Source organism: Microtus oregoni, unplaced genomic scaffold (genome assembly GCF_018167655.1).
Source record: "Microtus oregoni isolate MIOR12 unplaced genomic scaffold, Mior012 000000F_ref0000247, whole genome shotgun sequence".
Lineage (NCBI taxonomy): Eukaryota > Metazoa > Chordata > Mammalia > Rodentia > Cricetidae > Microtus > Microtus oregoni.
This window is the reverse complement of record NW_024543059.1, coordinates 66700261-66722965: the sequence shown is the minus strand read 5'-3', so window position 1 is coordinate 66722965 and position 22705 is coordinate 66700261. Positions and strand designations below refer to the sequence as shown.

At 38.6% G+C, this 22705-nt stretch overlaps 1 protein-coding gene across 4 annotated transcripts in view; it reads right to left on the bottom strand.

Annotated features, from left to right (window-relative positions):
- The window catches only part of Rap1gds1 (Rap1 GTPase-GDP dissociation stimulator 1), a 113736-nt gene that overhangs the window by 15851 nt on the left and 75180 nt on the right, over positions 1-22705 (bottom strand). For all 4 annotated transcript variants that reach the window (XM_041653195.1, XM_041653205.1, XM_041653216.1 and 1 more), the window contains 4 exons: positions 9618-9746; positions 6222-6347; positions 1763-1906; positions 1162-1293 (listed from right to left, as the gene is read on the bottom strand). In XM_041653195.1, the coding sequence (XP_041509129.1) occupies positions 1162-1293; positions 1763-1906; positions 6222-6347; positions 9618-9746 (531 nt within the window). The remainder of the gene's footprint in view (positions 1-1161; positions 1294-1762; positions 1907-6221; positions 6348-9617; positions 9747-22705) is intronic.

Sequence of the window (22705 nt, the reverse complement as noted above, 5' to 3'; positions counted from 1 at the left end):
CCCCTCCTAACTCAGCTTTGGGACTCTTAAGCACGTCACACACAATTTTCCTGTGTTCTATTAGGATGACTTTTCCCCAAACTGTGTATTCTGGCAAATAAAATAAGATAGTCAAACCTTTTGTCCCACACTTAATTAAAAAAAAACGTAGAAGCCTGTTCTCTCTAATTAACTCCCTGGCAGGATGAGTTGGCCAGACAGAGGTCCTTGGGGAGAGATCACAGGAGGGCTTTCATAGAGCAGAACTGCAGGTGTCTGGCCTTGCTAGATCTAAGTCCTTCAAAGATTTCTGGTGAGTTAGGGCGGTACTGCAGGTGTCTGTCCCTTGTTATATCAGAATCTTTCAAGAGATCAATAGCATCTAACCGACTAACCATGTAGAGATATTAACCACACTAAAGAAATGTAAAATAATGCCTGTATTCTTTGACTTTTCTTTAGATCTCTTGATGGTTTAGTTTTTCTCCCTTTGTAACCTTTAAGAGACAGTGGGAACCACCACGCAGATGCAGCTGTGGTTGGCTACAACTAGCTGATAAGTTTTGCTACATTTCTTCAGAGAATGCCTGCATCCCTGAGAATTTTCCTTGTAGCTTTTTATAACTAACAAGTTGTTAATGAGTGAATATGCACACACATGCGCGCACACACACACATACACACACATACATACACACACACACACACACACAGGCTTGGGGATTAGTAACAGCAGAAGAAATGGGATTGGAATGAAATAAGATTGGAAGAGTAAAGATTCTGAAAGAAGATAGAATGCAGGAAAATGAAAAAAAAGAATGTAGAGTAATTAAAACAAGAATGAATTAAAACAGATTTGTAACAGAGAATATGAATTGGAATTAAAATCGAGACAGAATTAGAGCTAAGAAATTATAGACAATTAGGACAAGAAAATTAGAATAAAAGCAGAGCAATCAAGAGGCATGACTGGAGCTGCGGACATGGGAGTCTTTTCTCAGATTAGAGATGTCCTAAGATCCCTTTCGCTATGCTCAGGCCACCTGCCTGAACCCGGGGAGGAAATCAGCAGCACTCTGCTGGCTTTCGATAGGACTGTACACTTTTAGAATATGAGACAGAAAAGCAGAAACTTAAAAATTCTAGAATACTTCACTACAAGGAATAACTAATTATGCATACCATTCCTGGCAAAATTTGCAATTGCTAATGCCCCAGCAAGCTGCAGCTGGTGGTTATTGGACGGGATCCAGGAAAGGACCCTTTGGAACACACTGCCCTTCCCTCCTTCAAAAAGTTTCTGCATGGATTCATCTGGAGGGAAAGGAAACAAAGAGTTAAATAAGGTACACATGACTAGGAGTAACAAACCCATGTACGTTCCAAGTGGATATCCACCTAGGAAACTAGACACCTCACAAAACATTAAGTTCATAATTGGAAAAACCTTGTAATAGGTTATTAGTAGAAATTAGACACTGAAAGTTTTAAATGGTGTAGCTCGATTTCCAAGGACCCCCCAGATCTTAGTACTCTGGTGTCATAACTGTCTCTTCCATATGACAGGTCTTCAAACACTGGAAGACAAACAAGACTTAACTTTTTTCTTGAATTTATCTCTTGTTCTTTTCGCGGTGTGTATAAGGTTTCAAAACAACCACAGCAACAGTAAGCGAGATATGAGATACGAAAATAAGACGCCCAGTGCCGTGCTCACGAAAGACACAATAGGTCTAAAAATATCTGGTGACCATGTTCTTAGATGGCAGACGTTAAAACTCACCTCCAAGCAGTAACAAAACCATCAGATCGGACGCGGTTTTAAGCTCAGCAATGTCGTCCTCTTTGTCACTATCCACCTTCTGCTGAACAATCTCTAGCAGACATTCTACCAGCCCTGCTTCAACCAGCTGCAGCTTAATAGCATCTGAGGAGCAATGCAGACAGATCGTAAGTTTTGATGGCACAGGGCCTCCGGTATACGTGACCTGTCACGGAGAAGTTTAGCCAGTGCATTTTAAGTGAATGCACAACTTAGTTGTGATACAAAACAAAACACTTAACACTTTAAATACTTGGGCCTCAGGATCAAATACTCGATGGTACAGCTTGATTACATGAAACTTACTTCATTTTCCTATTTAAAATTATTTATCCTCTCAAATGTCTTACAGTACCCAAGCACACCATGTCTCTTGTAGCTCTGACAATAACCAATATGACTATTCGTTTAGATATTAGGATTATGTTAAAAGGCAACAGTATATTATACATACATGTCTATAATACACATACATATTTGTTATGTGAAGTTAATATATACCTATTACTGGTTTTGAATAAAAAGCTATCAAAATTATGAAACTATTAGAAAATCTGAACCTATACACAAGTATACTTCGTTTGGTATTTGCACAGATGGAGTTTTTCTAGTGTGATTTATAACTTGAGCTTCAAGTTTTCATGAACATAAACTGTTTTTGGGAACACAGGTACATGGTGGTTCCTTGCACTAAATTCTATTTCCTAATATGTATTATAGTTTCATTTTAAAAAACCTGACTGCAATGGTAACTTCACCTCCACACTGTCTGTCATTTTATAGTGCTAATATCTTAGACTATTAAAATAGGACTTTATGTTTGCAGCCATCTCTCTCTTCTTTGTAAAACATTTAAGTTTACATCTTGGTGTTCCAGTTGGATTTTACTTGAGTCACTGGTTCCCATAGACGGTATGGGTGTCACATACAGCAATGGCAGTTCCAGTCTGTCACATGGAAGAAGAAGCTTGAAATACACATATACTTAATGTTTGTTCTTTTAGGTAATTGCAGCATGGAAATTTTAAACTTTTTAAATTATCACCAGGATTATTAATTTTTGACTGAATATCTTTGAGTACACAAAATACTTTTTTTAAAAAATGCACCTGTACTGGGCCATACTTAAAGTAGGATGTTTCCTTGGTTACAGAACACTAGGACTACATACACATGTGCAGAAACTAGAATTGAAAACTATTATAAAAATAAAGTCTTAGAAATGTTACAGCCTTGAGCCACACAGAATACCAAGTGACAATTACTCTGCTCCTATAGCAAGAGAAAGAAATCATAAACAGGATGCAAATAATTGATACAGAAACAAGTTTTCAAAGGTCTGTCCGTCTGCCCCCTGCACAGCTATGCAACAGAAGGAAAACCCTGCCCTGCTGAACTCTGTAAGGAGGCACAGTGATTCTTTGGCAGAGGACTTGAAGATAAGGGTAACATTGTCGTTCTGTAGAAGCGCCTAATGAGATGAAAAAGAAGCTTCTCTCTGAAGAATGAGATTTAAGGCATTTAGCATGTGTAAAATGTGCAGGATGAAGGTGACAGGTCTTTCTTATAGTCTGACTGTAACCACAGATTTAATGATCTCAAATGGCCTTAATGAAGAGCAGTCAGACATTCTGGCAAAGTAGACTTTCTAGCACGTTTATCAACCCCATTTTACACAAGGACGATCCTTACCACTTCTTTGTATGGTATGTATGAACGTATAAGGTGGATCACATATGCATATATATTAAATTGTCTGTAACATTTCTAAGACTATATTTACATCAAATAAATTAAGGCAGGTTGTTTGGGTTCATGTTTCAGTTGGCCACACTGGGGTGGGGTACCATTACCAGGGAGCTTTTGCTGCACAGTTAGGGCCCCCTTAGTTAATCGTCTTTGGACACACACACACACACACACACACACACACACACAGTATGCTTTAATCCTAGGAGCTTCTCAACCCAGGTCAACCAGTCTGGCAATCAAGATTCTCTATCATATAACCTTTATTTAAAAGCCAAAGAAAAGCCATACATGCAGAAAATACAAACATAAACATAGCAATTGTGAAAAAGACAATTACTCAGACCAATAAACTGCCATCAATTTAAGAAGTCCCTTCATATATTTCTTATTCTGTGCACAAGGCCCTCCCTTTGTATCTCTCACGCCAATGCCCTGGGTGTTACGATAAATCATCTCCATACTTTATTACCTCACCAAAGAAATAACCATTCCTAAAAACGAGTTTAGTGTTGTCTTTGTTATTACTATTTATATGTGTGTGCTGGGGATTGAGCATAGGGCCTCATGCGTTCTAGGCTACTGAGCTACATCAGCCCTGACTTACTTTTCATTTAACTTTATATAACTGAAATATGTCTTCTTCAGTTTTTGCATTTTACTTTAAAATAAAAAAGGAATTACTTATTTTGTGTATGTGTGGTTAGGGGGACATGGGATGGAGAAGGGAATGAACGCCCACGGAGAGACAGAGGACAGCTTGCAGAAGTTGGTTCTTCACTTATGCTATGTGGCTTTGGGGACCGAACTAAGGTTTTCAGCCTTGGTATAAGGACTGCCTTCCCATATATTTTAAGATAAATTTTCGAGCTTTAAGTTTCAAACTGAGCCAGTACCTTATCTGAAATCTTCTTTAAAAAAATATATGGGGAACTGCGTGTAATGGTACATGTCTTTAATGGCAGCACTCGAAAGGCAGAGACAGGTGGATCTCTGAGTTCGAGGCCAGCCTGGTCTACATATAGTAAGTGTCAGGACATTCAGAGCTAAATAATATGAAAGCCTGTCAGAAAAAAAAAAAAGCAATGACATTTCCCCTGTATTCGCAGTATTATTTAGCAAGAAGTCTTTCTTTTCCTTCTGTGGTATATTTTAAATTATGTGCATTTTTCCTTTCCTTTCAAAAGCCTTGTGAGACTCTGGTTGCCTACATGAACGAGTTATCTTTTGTAATTTCAGATCTTTTCTGCCAGCACTCTGCGCCGTCCCTTCCCAAAATGTCTACTCTTTTTGGGGGCTAAAAACAACAAAGGAACATAAATGAGCTTTCTTCCCTTTTGTAACTCTCTCTCCTCTTTCAACTGCATCCAGGATTTCTCTTCTACCTGTGCTTCCCTAATTCCACTGTATCTAACTTGCTGTAAAGCTGCCACCAAGTACTTAATTTTGGTTGGAAATTTCAACGTTATTTTAAAATCGTCTGTGTTTACTTTTATTATTTATAATTTTCATACTGATCTTTTTAAAGCTTGCTTCTCATCTCTGAACATAGTAAGGGAACAGTTTGAGTCTTCTGTGTGTTTGCATGTTTCTCTGAGTATGGATGTTCATGGTGTACACGTAGAAGCCAACAGACAAACTCAAGTGTTGGTTGTCATCTTTTGCCTTGTTTCTGACAGTCTCTCATTAATTGCTGGGCATATCAGGCTACTGCCTCCCATTTAGCTCCGACAGTACTAGAGTTACAGATGAATGGGTTTATGTGGGTTCTAGGATTTGAACAGTACTAGAGTTACAGATGAATGGGTTCATGTGGGTTCTAGGATTTGAACTTAGGTTCTCACACTTGTCCAGCAAGCAAAATCTGTCTAGTTCCCGCTATCCCGGCTTTAAACCAATGGCTAATAATAGTAGTACCTGGAGGTTGGTGCTCTCTGTTTTGTTCTTATTTAGTGGGTTGCGTTGTTAGTGTCTGGCTCCTCTATATATGTAGAAGACATAATATTTCAAAAATCATTTGTACAATGGGTTTGTTTCAGGATTTGCTCCTATCTTTTTGGGTCCATCTCTTAAGTTGTTTTTGCCCAAAGAAGGTGTGATTCCCTATTGTTGATAGGCCTAGAAATCCTGGCTCTTATTCTCTTGAGTCTTTATAGGGTACGAAGTGGAGTTCAGTCTCCTAAAACTGTGTGTCTGTGTATGTCAATGCATGTGGAGGCCAGAGGACAACACTGTGCTTTCCTACGTCATTCCCCACCCTGTTTTCTGAGACAAGATCGCTCACTGAACCTGAAGCTCCCTTACTGGACAGGCTTGCCTGCCTGGCCATCACCATCCGGGATCTCCCCGTTCCCATCTCTTCCCATGGCCACACTTGCCTTTTACATGGGTTCCGGGACCTGATGCTTGAATGGCAAAGACCTTAACCATTGAGCCATCTCCCCAGCCCTCATCTACCTTCTACATTAGAGCAGAACTAACTGCGGAGGCCTTTGCTAAGACTTTAACATCAAACTTGGAATCTCTAAACTCAGATACAGTCATGGAATAGATAATAAAGCTAAGTTAGAGACACGAAAATATCCCCAAGACGAGCTCTCAGTTAAGATCCGGCATTAAAGAACCTGAGAAGCCTTACATGATCAAACATCCAAAGGTGGTTTTTCCTTACCATTTTCTGCCAGGGGAGCTAGAACTTCAAAAATCATTTCTCTTTTATCATGTTCTATTTGTTTCTTGAAAAGTTTTACCAGCTCTTCAGCAATGTTTGTACTAGCAAACTGCTCTTTACTCGACTCTGAAAAATAAGAGAAAAATTTAGAGTAAGCAAACAAAATTAAACCTAGAAATTTGCTTCCTGTTACTGTTAACACTCGAGCACTTTGTACTATTAATGAACACAAATGCTCTCAGACGCAGGAAGCAATCAAACTGATTTCTAATGCCCCTGACAAAGAAAGTGTCTAAAGCTTTAGAGAGGATGTTCTGACCCAGTTACATTTGGGGTCATGACAAATGTTCACTGGCGTAATATATAGGTAGCTATAGCAACGGTAAAATTACTGAGTTATAAATTCATCCTTTCAAGGCTTTCACGCAAAGAAGAAAATCGTTCAAAACAAATTGTATTTTACATTGCTGAATAAAAGATGACATCATTGTATCTTGAGTATAACTTAATTGAAATGTTTTTGTGCTGGTTCTGACATGACCGCTGTATTTTTGTTATTAGTTTTTGCAGTGTTAGAGATTAAATCGAAGGCTTTGTGTATGTACTCTATCAGTGAGACACAAGCTCGCAGATACTATTTAAAAGCCAGTTCATCCGTGTTCTTGAAGTCTCATAGCCTGTCCTCTTCAGCAGGTCTCAGCTCTCCCTTTTTCGGAATTCAGTCTCAGCCAGCACGGGAATGCCTCCATTTCTCACACAGAGCAGCCCTCTCTTCAACTGCCTTTCAATTTCATTTTTATAAACAAGTTTCTTAAACATCTTCTATTTACACTGCCTCCACTCTTTTGAGTTACACACATCAGATGCATCCCTAAATGCTTATTACTTTCACCTATGTGTGAGCATGCTTTTGGTAACTCCTCCTTTCCCCTCTCCTCAAAGAGTAAACGGAGTCGATGCAGAAATGCCCTTCTGCTTAACTTCTCAGCCCTGCAAATGCACAACACCGGCAAGGTCGGGATGGCCGCTTAACTTCCTTCCCATGAATAGCTCTGCACGTTATTCAAGATGAAGCTTTTACAAGATGTAGAAATACAACCATGAAAGGATCGAAACTGGTCCTATGTGTGCTTGTACACTCCCGCCTATCAAGGATGGCCGTCCTTCCCTTCTCTGGAACTCACTGTCCTTTAAGGTCAGGTGACATGAAGCTCACCAGCCTCTGCTTTCTTTACTCCACTCTTAAGCTTTCCAAGGAAGAGGACGTCACAGGTGAAGGACACCTGTGGTAGAACTTGTTCTCTAGATCACTACTGTCCTACACAAACAGGGTAATGCTCATCTTTGTATTTTATTTTACCCGTCAGCTTCAAATTATTATCAGTCACAACATGAATATAAAATATTGGCAAAACATCTGATTTTTCATGCCGCCACTAAAGCCCATTGTGTATTTGACAGTTCAGCGCATTCTGAGTTCAGACTCGCCATATTTCCATGTTCGACAACCACATGTGGGTGATGGCTACTCTGTGCAGGGCGGTCCTAGGAGTGTGGAGTAAAGCATGGAACTGACAGCAAGTGGTAAGATATCTGAACCACTGTTTATGTTTTCACACAAAAGATGACATCAGTATGAGATTCTTTTTTTTTTTTTTTTTTGTGGTTTTTCGAGACAAGGTTTCTCTGTGGTTTTGGAGCCTGTCCCGGAACTAGCTCTTGTAGACCAGGCTGGTCTCGAACTCACAGAGATCCGCCTGCCTCTGCCTCCCGAGTGCTGGGATTAAAGGCGTGCGCCACCACTGCCCGGCCGACATCAGTATGAGATTCTACAGTGACTTCTACAACAACACTGGACGAAAACTCCTATGACCTACTTAGTTTAAAGGAAACTAACATTTCTAAACCCTGGCTGAACCTTCTTAGTCTCACTTGAAAACCTGTATGTTAATCAATTTAGCATGAAAAAGCAAAGTAAAGGAGAGAAGCACACTAGCACATGAGCCGCTACAGAATAATGACTTCTGAGCTAGGTGTGGCACACACCTTTAATCCCTGCACTTAGGGGAGAGGCAAGTGGACCTCTTATGAATATGAGTCCAGACTGGACTAAGTAGTGAGTTCTAGATCAGCCAAGCTACAAAGTTAGACCCAGTCTGAGAAAAGAAAAAGAGAAAGACTTTAAAAAGTATTTCCAGGGCAGGTAAGATAGCCCAGTAGGTAAAAACATTGGCCACATAAACCTGATGAGCTGTGTTTGAAACCTAGAACCCACAGTGGAGAAGAAAGACTTGCTGAAGTTGCCATCAGCTCTCCAGTCAGACAGACACATACACCCCGCTATTACTTTAAGCTTTGAGTCAACTGAAGTACTAAAAATTATAGTGTGCAAAGGGTACAAACTTTTAGAAAGATCAATAGTAAAGTACTGGTGCCTTATGTTTCATTATAAAATGGAAGATTAATAAATATATGTATGCTTTAACTATTATATTACCTAGGACAAAATACCAGTGGTTGTCCTATGAATATAATAAATGATTATAAACATTGCTGTGGGGATGATTCATCCCAAAAGTTGAAAGGGGAAGCAAGGGATAGAGAAGGAAATAATACAGGAAGTAGAGAAAAAAACAAAACAAAACAAAAACAGAGAAGGGGATGAAGGGATGAGGCCATTGGTCTTTTAGTTATGACAAAGAAGTGTCTACAGCATTGGCTTTGTTCTGCCTGTCTTCATATTTTCAAAGGTTTCTCAAATTTTGCCCTAGAACACTCTTACAAACACACAGAACACACAGATGGCTCAGCAGGTAAAGGCATCTGAGGCTAACCCTGGCAACCTAAATTCAATTCCAAGGATCCACATGATACAAAGACCAAAGCAGCTCTTGCAAGTGACCCTCTGACCTCTACACTCACACTGTGGTGCGTGTACATGCACATACATACTCTCTAAATGTAATATATATTTATATGAAAAACCCACCACTTTTAGGGATTTTGTAAAAAGACAGAGAATCACTTTAGTTTGCTATTGCTTTTAAGGTTATATAATCAAATAAGTTTATATTAAAAAAGGAATTATAATGCTTATTTTGTGTACGTGCTGGTGTGAATAAAACCACAGGCCTCTTCTAGGTTTTGCAAGCACATTACTTTTGGGCTATATACTCAAAGCTCCTAAAATTTAAATCCTAATATATAAAATAATAAGAGAAGCAAAATAGTTGCAACTGCAAACAAATTAATAAAAAATAGAATTTTTTTAACATTGAAGACAATACCTTGAATACTTAAAAGAAAAACTGAAATCATTTACATGTTCATAAAGAAGTAGCCACTGTAAGAGCGTTAATAAGTTAATGACACTTGTGGCTTGTAATATAGACTTACCGAGTTCTGCTAAATTCCCGAAGGCAACAAGACACATTTCTGTAAGAGCAGCATTGTGGCAGTGGATGCCCAGTAATTTCACTAAGGTTGGGATAACACCCATATTGATTAGCTGAGCTTGAAGGGAATCTGTTAAAACAGAAAGAGAAAACAACGGAAGAAGTGTTTATAGTATCAGATATAATCAAACAGAAAACATCTGTTACTTTCTGTAACTCAGTTCTCTTTGAATTACAGCAAAGGCAAATGAAGTCCATTTGCTTCGTTTTGGTTGTGAGCCTAGACTTTACTGGCTGAACCATCTCTCCAGCACAGCACACTCATTTGATTGACTTGAATATTTTAATCACATTAGTTCAGAAGAGCTGAGATCTTTTAATCTTTTCAATAATTATCAGAAATTTAATGATAATTTAAAAAATGTATCAAACCATTATTCTTTTTCTTCTAAATGGGGTCTTCATATACCTTTAATATGTTTAATGATGAACCTTTTAAGACATATAAACAATAAACACACCATTGGTTTTCAATGTTAGAAACATCAGTTGGGTATCAGCAACTCATAGGATATATGGAAAGGCTAAGAGAAACAGGAAGCTTAGAGACCAAGAAAGAAGAGAAAAATCTTAGAATTTTAAAAATGCATTTGCTTCATATTCAGAAAAACAACCATCAAAAGTATGTCACAGAAAAGCAACTGGTTCTGAGCATTTGCAAGCAGAGTGTTCTGTGATGATTGCTGGGAAGCATCGTGGTTTTAACAAGAGAGGAAGAGTTCCCTAAAGTAGCTTTTTATCAGTTCTACTTAACTAAGGACATCTCAGTAGGACAGATGACTGAGGTGAAGAGGAGGACATTAACACTGTCATTGTTTACTTCCATTTTCTTTCTTTTTTTGATTGCTCACTCAGGATAGTGCTTCCATTTTCTAAGTAACTAAATAGCTTTAAGGTGCTAAACATGCCTTGTGTCCCCACAATGTTTCTTCACAGATAGCCTTAATAAATCCTGTATCAAGGTGAAGGTAAATTAACCCAAATGAAAACCAGAAGTAGTATCTTTTAGAATAAGCTAAGAAGAATGACAAACATTCAGGCATTTACACAAAACACTGCTATCAATAATGGATTAATCTGAAGACAGGAATGCTCTTTCTAAGATGGGTTTTATTTTATTTTTATTTTTTGGTTTGCTTTTCTACTTTAAAATGATATACTATTTAAAAGCTAATTATTCTCTCCAAATTCTTTAAAGTCATCTATCTGGAATGTAAAGGTAAAGTTGTTTCCTACAAAATACATTTTCTTCACAGCACAAATCCCTTCTTTATTGCTCTTCACAATTCTTAACCTGTAGATAAGGATGTGAGCGGGTGGCTAGGGAGAGAAGACAAATGAAGAGCTGAGCTGCCGCAAAGGTCAGGTCATCACTTGCCTGGTGGTCTTCGTTGTTACTACCTCGTGGCTTTTAGAATAAATTATGAAGAGATGGTCAAAGACTGTTTCCCTGAAAACTAAATATGTAATTATGGCTAATTATCTAGTTTGATTATTGGGGCCTGTCTGTACTAGAAAGGGGCCTATTATCAAAACGAGACTAGAAGATAAACTTGAGAAAAAGGCTGGGCTACATTTACAGTTCAAACAACCCAATAATACATTTCAAAATTAGCAGTGGAATTATGAAGCTTATTCTAAATGAAGGAAAAGTATATTCAATGAAATAATTTGCTTTTATACTTTTAATGCAAAAACTTTCCTGAATATAGAATGAAGCATTTAAAGGAATGATTCTCAAGGTTACAGGCAAAACACTTTGGTTATACAATGCAGTGCACTATGGTCTATGGGCTGAATACTTCCACTGTAGGTGTACTATGTATGATGATCATGCACCCCAAACCTCTCCGAGTTAGACATGACTCTGGTTACTTACCAGGAGCGTTCTGCACGGTAGATGGAGCCAGCATATCTCTGCTCTTTAGCAGTAAGAGCTACTCATTTTGACTATCTCGTCACACACTGCAGAACTGCTGAGTTCTAAATCTCAGGTACGTAAGCGTGAGCACTAGCGCATGCATTGAGTGAGTCAAACTCTGTTCTGTGTTTGCTTACGGAAGCATCACACACCCCCTCAGTACTGTCCGTAAGAGCGCTACAAATACCCAACAGTGCAGGGACATCAGAGGAACATTCTACGAGGACGGCGACTGAACAGGGTGATGCTGCTAATAAGATGAGCTCTTCACATCACGAGGCAGCACTATCATGTCCTTGGACTACTTTAAACATGTCATAAATTTAGGTTTCAGGGTACAAGGAATGCAGTAGAGCTTAGTGAAGTCTTTGAGATGCTAATGCACTAGTAACATCGGAATTATAGCGGATCATCAGGAAGAGGAGCAGAGCCAAATAGCCAATTGTGTCAACCACCTCGATTTGTGAGAACAGCTTCTTTCTGAAAGCATGTTTAAAAACTACTCAGGAGCCAAATTAATTATACACTCACATATAACACACACACACCACACACAAGAGAAAATGTACAGTCATCCAATTGGACAGACTCATTTTCGGACCAAATGGGTGTGTTCTTTTATATTTATTTTTCTGATGCTAACTGAAAGTAGTAATCATACTGAACTCTAAAATTTGTTCACGATGCATGTAAAGTTTCCTTGGATATTGAAGACCCAGAGGAGAAAAAAATGAACATAGATAAGCAGGCACAAACTTTCACTTTATGGAGAGAGGCATTCTAGAATACTGTTCTCTAATTGTTGAAACCCTTCCAGAAAAACTACTAAAGGAAAACCTGTTTTATAAAATACTAGGATTTTCCTTGTTGTTTTCAACATGTTGACATTTACGGTGATCATGTATGAAGAATGGTTAGTTAAAACACTGGTGTTCTCGCTGAACCCAGGCAGTGACATCAAGAGGTAGCTACTGTATTCCTTATGGTAACAATAGTCACAGTAAAAATGCCATTTTTCTCAGCAACTTTACTTTTGAAAACACTTTGCACAGATTGTTCATGTTAACATATAATGAGCTTATCACTTTATTATAGGAAACACTTAAAATTTTAATTTCTATATTTATAAACATTGCAAGTAATAACCTATACCACACAATGAAAAAACTCTTGGAGATCTTTTATCTTTTTACGTGTCTGAAAGGGCTCAGAGGTCAAATGTTTAAGAGTCACTAGCTACCCAATTTTTATAAAAGTTGGGAATGTGGGGGAAAATATCATGGAAAAATATTCTGAATTTTAATGACTTGGCAGATGTAATAAATATGGGGGGTCCCAGCAACAATAGAAAGCATGCTGTAACTTAGGCTTTGGTTTCAGATATTTTTGAAAGAAATTACTTTAATAAGGCACCTTAATGTCTCATCTTTTTTTATCTCAACAAGCTCTACTTGGGCCTAGTAGACTATCCAGATCTAGTTTATTTCAGCTGTAACTATGTGTCTAACACTTGGCAAGCCTTCAGCGAGGCGGGGATCTTATTTGTGGGGGGTATTCTTAGTCATGGTAGCAAATTAGTATGTAACTGAAATTTTTTAATTGTCCAAAGAAAGCTTATGAATATTCTCCAACAGATAACAGCTGACATTCACGCTATCGTGAATCTGATCAGAAGCGAAACTTTTACAATTAAAGACCAGCGGGAAGGGACTCACAGACCCACAAAGAATTCATGTTTTCTGGATACACCAAAGAGCACATGGACAAGAGCAAGACTGTGACATTTGTATCCCTAAACAAACACCAGAAACTCTAGGTGAATCTGTATCAGAGCTTCTACAAACACAGAAACTCACACAATGCAACCCAGGCCCAGACACAGCAAACACGTATGTGTGAGACAGTCTTCAGACTTTCTACATCTGTCCCTGACACACGTCCCAGACAAGTGCTGACCCAAGTACAGATTTACAAATCTACATCGTATCGAGAGGACACAGGCCCTACATAACCTATGGGGAGGAAGAGAGAGAAAGGCACCGAGGGGGTGCAAGACAGATGCATATACAAAGAGACAGAAGGCAATCAACGCATGCGCTGGTGTGAACACTTACCTACCTACATTTGAATCTCAATGGTTCCAAGTTCTTCAGGTCACATTCATGGAAACTCCAAAGAATGGAGATCTGGAGAGAAGATCTCAAGTTGAGGAACCTTTTTCCCCCTGAGTTTTAAGTTTAATGTTTAAAACATTGGTATAGACTATAGGTGCACAAAAGTATGTGGAAATGCCAATAACTCAGTTATAATAATCAATTACTAAAAATAAGTTCCTTAAGTTTTTTAACATGTTTAGCTTATTCCTAAGGTTTCTATAGGCAATGCTAAAAGATTTATTAGCCCTATTGGTAAGGCTTAAAGATGAAACTTTAAAGGGTCCTTCTAAAACTACAGCCTATACATCAATATGGATACATGGTGTTTCTATTAGTCACAGAACAAAGGCAGGATACTGCTACACAGAGGCTTGCATTAAAACCCCATGCTAAAGCAAGTGAGCACTGCACAGCTAGTATGGGGAGCACTGCACAAGTGGTACAGGGGAAACCAGAAGGCAGAAGTCGTGCTGAACTGCTCTATTACAAACTGGTTAAAAAAAAAAAAACATCGGAGCCTAATAGCCTGACAGAAACCACCTGTGACTTAATGAAACACCTGCATTCCCCAAACCAGGATATGAATATTAAAAATTTAGAAATGATTTTGGTAATGTAGCACTTAAGACTCGAAGCAGGTTTGAGTGCATTACTGCTGAGATGAAAGCTAATGTAAACACAGTTATGCAGAGGCGAGCAGTGTTAACCGGCTCGACAAATACCTGTGCAAGTAAAGACTTCCCTCCACTCAGAACAGTGCCCTGCTGCTGATTCCAGGGAGTACACACAAGTCTATCCCAAACCCAGTGCTGAGGGGATAAAGCCACAACTAAATATGCTAAAATAAACCTCAAATCCAGTACTTTGAGAGGTTTAAAAATCAAAGCGTGCATGTGTGTTTCATATCCAGAATGTCTCATTAGTTCCCAGGTTATATCTGTCAATGACACAGTCATTTCAAAAAAGAAAATAAAAAGCAATTCAAGATGTGTTAAGTCTTGAGAATACTGGAAGCTTAACCAATATTTATACCCCAAGTTAGTAAGTGAATTCAAGCATGTTCTTTTGGAGTTTTGAAAATAAAGCAGTCACAACCCAGCACGCCTTGTCTCTGCAGGTAAAAAACAGTACCTAAGGCAGGGTAGGAAACTGAAGAGAGACTTCCAAGAGGATCTGGACAGCATCCCATTATTCCCAAACCCAACATGTGTTCCCAGACCAATGATAGGCGGTGAGTACATCTTTATCAATATGTGATTACATCTTTTCTCAATATCATCTTTAGGTTAAATTATTTAGTGCAGATGAACTTCAGTATAGATGAATGCCAGAGCAAATGGTATTTCTACAGGTATGCCTACTTTGATTTTAAAAGTATGCTCTCATCTCAGAAATTGGCTTTTAAGATTAGAACCTCCTCCCAAATTTAACTTTTATTGATTCTTTGTGGACTTCACAATCACACACCTCGATCTCATTCATCTCCCTGTTCCTCCCCAAGGATAAAACAAAATAAATACCCTGGTGGCTTAGTGTGGGTGAGCCAGCCAGAGGACATATTAACAGAAGAATCAGCACCTCCCCTTGCTGTTTAAGACATAGTGTGAGGTAGCCAGGGCAGTGCTGGAGAGCTCACCCTGGTGTTGAGGGTGAAGGAGAGCAGGCAGGCTGATCAGTCCAGCAACCATCCAGACCCAGACCCATGATTGGCCTGTCCCAACATCCACCCCATCTATGATCTGTTGAAGTATGTGAAAGACCAGTTCTGAAGATTCGAAGTTGCAGGACCTGCCTAACACAGGATATCCAAGAGGAACACCGGTGAGGGCCCAGTACTGATGATGTAGCAAAAACCAGAGGCCTTGAACCAGACCAACGACTCACTGCGGTGACCATTTGCAAGTAATCACACAGGGACTAAAGAGCAGGCCACACCACAGCTTCCACGATGACCACAGCTTCCATGATGACATTTTTCTTCTCTTTGTTTAAAACTCTTCAGAGCCTGGTTAGCAGGTGTGACTTAAAAGCCTCTTATTAGGAAAAACCAATCACCAGTTCCACCCTCCCATGGCACTGCTGAAATACGCTCAGGTTTTGTTTAGCAAACTAAGATAATGCCAAGGTAACTCACACCTTAGCATGAATGCTTTACAAATGGGTAAATTATCCTAGAACAGAGATTTTGAAGTTTTTACACTTCAAAATCACAGAGAAATTATTTATAACGTATAAATTATGTCAACAAGACACCTGCCCTATCCAAAGCCTTTGAATTTCTAGCCAGTAACCTAGCTTTCAAATGCGCTTTTGAAACAAGGTCTATGTAGCCCTGGCTGGCCTGAAACTGTTGATCAATGTCTGTAAACTCGCACACTTGCAGTGCCTCCCACGTGCATGGGGTTAAAGGTGTGTGTCACCACACCTGGCCACAGATTAAATGACATAGTCAGCTTGGTACTGATTAGATTTTACTCACTGCAACTTTCACAAAATTTAATTTTAAGCCACCTTTTCTATTTTAGAAAGGGCTTTTGAAGCGCCCTAAATTAGAGACAAGTGGTACTTGGCTTAAATTTTTCCCCCTAGCTTCAGTCTCGGCACCTGGAAGGCCGAGCAGCCGAATGCTTGCTGCAGAGGCATCTCCTGTGAAATCACACATGCTCAGAGATCACATGCTTGATCCAAACACATGTCAGCTAGTGTGCCTTGCCCTTTGAGTCACTGTCACTACCTAATACCCAATTTCTGGCTATTTTAAATAGAACGGCAATGAACACGGTCAAGAAAGTATCTTTGGGACACTGCTTACGCTGTATGTCCAGGAGTGGTACATCTGGACTCAAAGTAGTACTGATTTGCATGGTTAAGGATGCTGAACATCTGTTTCTCAGCCACTTGAGGTTCTTCTTTTGAAAATTCTGTTTAGGTATGTACTCCACTTTATAATTGGGTTATTTGATATCTTGATATTCTAGTCCTTTTAGTTCTTTATAATATTTTGGATTATTAGCCCAGTTTTTCCCATTCCACAGGCTACCACTTTGTATGATAGTGTCCTTTGCTGTGCAGAAGCGTCTCAAGTTTCACGAGGTCCCTCCCATTTATTAATTGTGAACCTTATTGTCTGTGCTAATGCTGTTCTGTTCAGAAAGTTTTCTCTCTGCCAATGAGTTCAAGGCTATTCCCCATTTTCTCTTTATCAGGTTCAGCGTATCTGCTTTTATGTTAAGGTCTTCAAGGAATTTGTAAGGTAACAGATAGAGATCTATTTGGATTCTTCCTGCAGACACTCAGTTTTACCAGCACCAGTTGTTGAAGATGCTGTCTGCTGTTATGTAAAGGTGAGCTACATTTCTTCATGCTGCATTTGTGTAACGATGGAAGGTGTGTGTTTAATTAGGTAAAGATGTATTTCATTTGTTTCACATTGCCTGCCTAAGGCATCTGATTGGTCTAATAAAGAGCTAGATGGCCAATAGCTAGGAAGAGAAAGGATAGATGGGGTTTGCAGGCAGAGAGAACAAAAGAAGGAAGGAGAGAATGAGAAGAAAGAGAGGGGCATGCCTGGGTTTAGCCAGGTACCTGTTAGCCAGCCAGACCCCCAAAGCAGTGAAAGTAAGATATACAGAAGGAAGAAAGGGAAAAAGCCCCAAGGCAAAAGATAGGAACCGGATAATTTAAGTTAAAAGAGTAGTCAGAAATGAGCCCGAGCTAGGTTGAGCATTCAAAACTAATAATAAGACTCCATGTAATGATGCGGGAGCTGGTTGGTGTCCCAAAAAAGAAAAAGCCTACAGAAATGATCCCCGAATGTATAGTCTGCTGACAGAAAGTATGCTGTCTGATCTGGACAAGCAAGATACAAGGAATAGTTGATGTGAGCCACGAGGATTATACAGTAAAACACATTCAGCAAAGTATCTGGATACAAAATTAACTCAAGAAAAATCAGCGTTTCTGTAGAGAAATTCAAATATACTGAGAAAGAAATGATAGAAACAATACTTTTCCCAGTAGACTGACATAACATAAAACATCAATACCTTTCCAGTAGACTGACATAACATAAAACATCTTGGGGCAACCCTTAGCTACGCAAGTGAAAGATTTGTATGATTAAAAACTCTACCACCTTGAGGATGAAACTATCTCTCATGCTTATAGATCTCAGGATTAGTAGGAATAATATAGTATAAACTAATTTTTTTTTACCAAAAATAAACTATAGATTTAATGCAATCCCCATCAAAATTCCAATGCAACTTTTCACAGATCTTGAAAGGATCAGTTTCAGCTTCATATGGAAACAAAAAAAGTAGGTTAGCTAAAACAATTCTGAATAATAAAAGAAATGTTGGCATTATCATTCTCTGATTCCATGTTGTGCTACGGGGCTATAGTAATAAAAACTGTCATACTGGCATATAAACAGACTTGTTGTTCAGTGGAATCAAATTGGAGACCCAGATATAAATCCACATGCATGTGAACACCTGCATTTTTTATAAAGAAGGCAGAAATGCACACTGAAAAAGACAGCTATACCAGGCTTTTTCTTTTTTTTCTTTCCCCAAACAGATTCTTTATTCACTAACCAATAAAAGAACACATATACAAAAGGACCTCCCACACCAACAAGTGTTCTGGAAGCTTTGCATACTGGGTTCTCTACAAGATCATACTTCTGTACATTTATTGTTTTGACTATTATGCAGTAAGGGGACATTCTTTTCTGGTCCACTCTATTTTTAATTTTCTCTATGCTTCTTGTACCTTGATAGACATCTCCTTCTATAGGTTAGGGAAATTTTCTTTTATGATTTTGTTAAAAATATTTTCTGTGCCTCTGACCTGGGTTTCTTTTCCTTCCTTCATTCTTATTATTTTTAGATTTGGGCTTTTCATAGTGTCCCAGATTTCCTGGATGTTTTGTACCAGGTGGTTTTTAGATTTAACATTTTCTTTGATGACTGTTATCTATTTCTTCAATAGTATCTTCAAGGCCTGAGAGTCAGTCTTCCACCTCCTGTATTCGGTTGCTGGGGTTTAATTCTGAGGTTTCTGTTTGAGATACTCAAACTTTCATTTCCAGATTTCCTTTAGTTTGGGGTTTTCTTTATTGAGTCTATTTCCATTTTAAGGTCTTAAATGGCTTTTTATTAATTTCCTTTCATTGTTTGTGTTTACATAGATTTTTTAAAAGATTTTTTTCATTTCCTCTTTAAGGACCTTTATCATATTAACAAAGGCTATTTTAAGATCTTCTTCTGCTTCAACTACATTGCAGTACTCAGGGCCTGCTGTGGTAGGGTTGCTGTGATTGTCCTGGCTGTAACGGATTGATCATGCTTTATGCTGGCATCTAAGCATGTGCGTTTGGGAACACTGTGATTTTAGGTGCTGACTTCTGGTCTTCTCTTTGTTGGGGATGTGCTTTGTTCCTTGCTTTCTGGTGCCCTGTCTGGTTCTTAGGAGCATGTGGTGGCTGTGTGGTGCTTGGCAGAGAATTCTTTTGGACTCCTGGTAAAATGTGTTTCTAGCTATTGGGTGGTGACACTTAGGAATGGGGATGGGCTAGAGGAAGAAGAAAGCAGGTATACCACCAGGATCTGCTTAGTTCCCTAGGAATGGGGACGGGCTAGAGGAAGAAGAAAGCAGGTACACCACCAGGATCTGCTTAGTTCCCTAGGAATGGGGACAGGCTAGAGGAAGAAGAAAGCAGGTACACCACCAGGATCTGCTTAGTTCCCTAGGAATGGGGATGGGCTAGAGGAAGAAGAAAGCAGGTACACCACCAGGATCTGCTTAGTTCCCTAGGAATGGGGACGGGCTAGAGGAAGAAGAAAGCAGGTATCTGTTTAGTTATCTAGGAATGAGGCAAAGAGTAAAGGGAGGTCAGACAATAATGTCTGCTACAGAACTAGAGATGAGAATGGGTGACTGGACTTGGGAGAAATGGAAGGAGAGGTGAAGACCTGCAGTTAGCCTTGTGCTTTTGTGACCAGATTGGCCTGTAGGGAGTTGGGGACTGAGACAAAGCGATGAGTGGGGTAAAGGGAGCTTAGAGAGAAAGATCTGGGTGGCCCACTAGAGATGGCAGTGCAGAGAAAGGGGAAGTCGTGCAGGTGGTCTGCTATTTTTGTTTGTGTTTCCATTTTTATTTACTTACTCATATTTATGCAAACAGTCTTCTAATTAAAAGTCCAACTTGGGAATTCTTAGGTTTTGTGAAGATGAGGGGGGAAAAGAAATCAGAAAACCAACTATGCCACTTAAAAGTTTCATAATAATGAAAATCTTGCAAATAACACCCAATGGCCTTGACTGTCTTAAATTCAAACTTTAGGCAAATACAGGAAAAAAAAAAACCCAGACTAGAGAATACAAATCCACACAACCTTTCCTGCTTCATTGACCTCAGCTAACAGTGTGTGTGTGTATGTGTATGTGCGTTAGCATTACAATGCTAAATGTCCAGTCATAACTATAAGAGCAGCCTAGACTCCAATAAGGCCAACAAAGTATAATAAAATGCAAACTTAAAATATGAATTAAAAACACAAAGTAAAAGTACCCAACCATTTTGTTTTACTATGATAAATTTTAAAACTTTTACATGCAAAAGTTGATGTTCTAGTGGGTAAAGTTGAGTATTTATGCCAAAGCTTGGCCACATGGGATTAACAACACAACACTTGTTAATAAAAAGGCATATGTAGCAGAACCTCATCAGTTCCACCTGATCCAGCATAGGGATTCAAAAGCTCTGTTGCACAGTAAGGAGACAGAATTTTTTTAATGACAAAACAGAAAGTAGGTAGTTAATAAAGAAAAACAGTCAGCAAAACAAAGAGAATAGAGATCCCTAAGGTACCTTCACACACTAGAACATTCCCTAACACACTAGAACATTTCAACTTGACAATTTGGGATTTAAAAGACATAAACTTAAAAGTATATGATCCGTTTCTTTATTAACATAGGGAAAATTTAGAGACTACACTTAATGTGGTACATGGGAAGATCCAATCTTACATTCTGAGTTATTTTTTGTCCTATGTTTATATATATACATACATATACATATATATATATAATCTAGTATGAAGAAAATATATAGAAATGCTAGTTAATTCAACTTTGGAAGTAATGCCTCACATGGAAGAAGAACTTTTCTAAACATCTAGCATTTAGGAACGATTCCTGGGTTCTCAAAGAGCATCAAAATACAGGGATAAACACAGCTTGGGACAGAATGTGTTTTAGTCAGTACTATTCCTTATTTATTTTTATCTCTATTCTAATGGTGAAGAAAGAGAAGCTAATCCAACTTACTGAAAAGCTAATCTAAGCTACTGGATTAGACTCACTACGGAAATGAACTTCATGATAAAAAGAAACTGTGGGTTTGGAAGGGGTGTAGAGAGTTTGCTCTGACCAGATTCATTACTTAGGGATGTGTAGAGTAGTGAGCTAAGCAATACTCTTAGTGTGTGCTTGGTAGGTTTGGTCAAGTTGCCTGAAGGTAGAGTCTTTAGAAGAGGGAGCTCCACTGAGAAAATGAATCAGATTTGCTCATAATATTTCTATGATTAATGTTTGCTTGATGGAGTAGGGCCCAGTCCACTGTGGTTAATGCCATCCCTAAGCAGATGGCCTGGGTTTTATGAAATAGTAAGCTGAGCAAGCCATTAAGTTCCTATCTCAGCTTCCATCAGTGATGTGTCTTTTGATTGATTTTAGTTTGAAGTCTATTTTGTTAGATATTAGAACAGCTACACCAGTTTGTTTCTTAGGTCCATTTGATTGGAAAATTTTTTCCCAACCCTTTACTCTGAGGTGATGTCTGTCTTTGTGTTTCTTGAAATCAACAGAAAGATGGATTCTGTTTTCACATCCAATCTGTTAGCCAGTGTCTTTTTATAGGTGAGTTGAGTCTATTTATATTAAGAGATATTAATGACCAGTGATTGCTAGTTCCTGTTACTGTAATTTTTATTGTTGGTAATGTTATTGTCAGTGTCTTTCCTTATTTGTGATTTGCTGCTGTGAGATCATCTATTGTCTGTTTTTGTGGATGTAGCTAACTTCCTTGGGTTGGAGTTTTCCTTCTAGTACTTTGTTGTAGGGCTGGGTTTGTGGCTAGGCATTGGTTAAATCTGGTTGTCATGGAATATCTTGTTTTGTCTGTCTATGGTGACTGGAAATTTTTCTGGGTATAGTAGTCTAGACTGGCATCTGTAGTCTCTTAATGTCTGCACATGCTTGACCAGGACCCTCTGGCTTTCATTGTTTCCACTGAGAAGTCAGGTATAACTCTGATAGGTGTACCTTTATATGTTACTTGGCCTTTTTCCTTTGAATCTCTAAATAATCTTTCTTTATTCTGTATGTTTAGTGTTTAGATTATTATGCAGTGAGGGATATTTTTTTTTTGGTCCAGTCTATTTTGTGTTCTGTAAGCTTCTTATATCTTCATAGGGGTATCTTTCTTTAGGTTGGGAAAGTTTTCTTCTATAACTTTGTTGAATATATTTTCTGTGCTTTTGAGTTGAACTTCTTATCCTTATTCTATCCCTATTATTCTTAGGTTTGGTCTTTTCACGGTGTCCTTTATTTCCTGGATATTTTGTGTTAAGCTTTTGTTAAATTTAACGTTTTCTTTTGACCGATGAGTCTATTTCCTCTATTTTACCTTCAGCCCTTGGGACTCTTCCATCTCTTGTATTCTGCTGTTTATGCTTGCACTTGTGGTTCCTGATTGTTTTCCCATATTTTCTGTTTCTGGAAGTCCCTAGATTGTGTTTGTTTTATTGTCTCTATTTCAGTTTTCAAGTCTTTAATCATTTCTTTCACCTGTTTGATTGCTTTTTCTTGGTTTCTTTTAACGGACTTGTTGATTTCTTCTAGCTTTTTGTTTGAGAGAATTTTTCATTCTTCCCTTCTTTA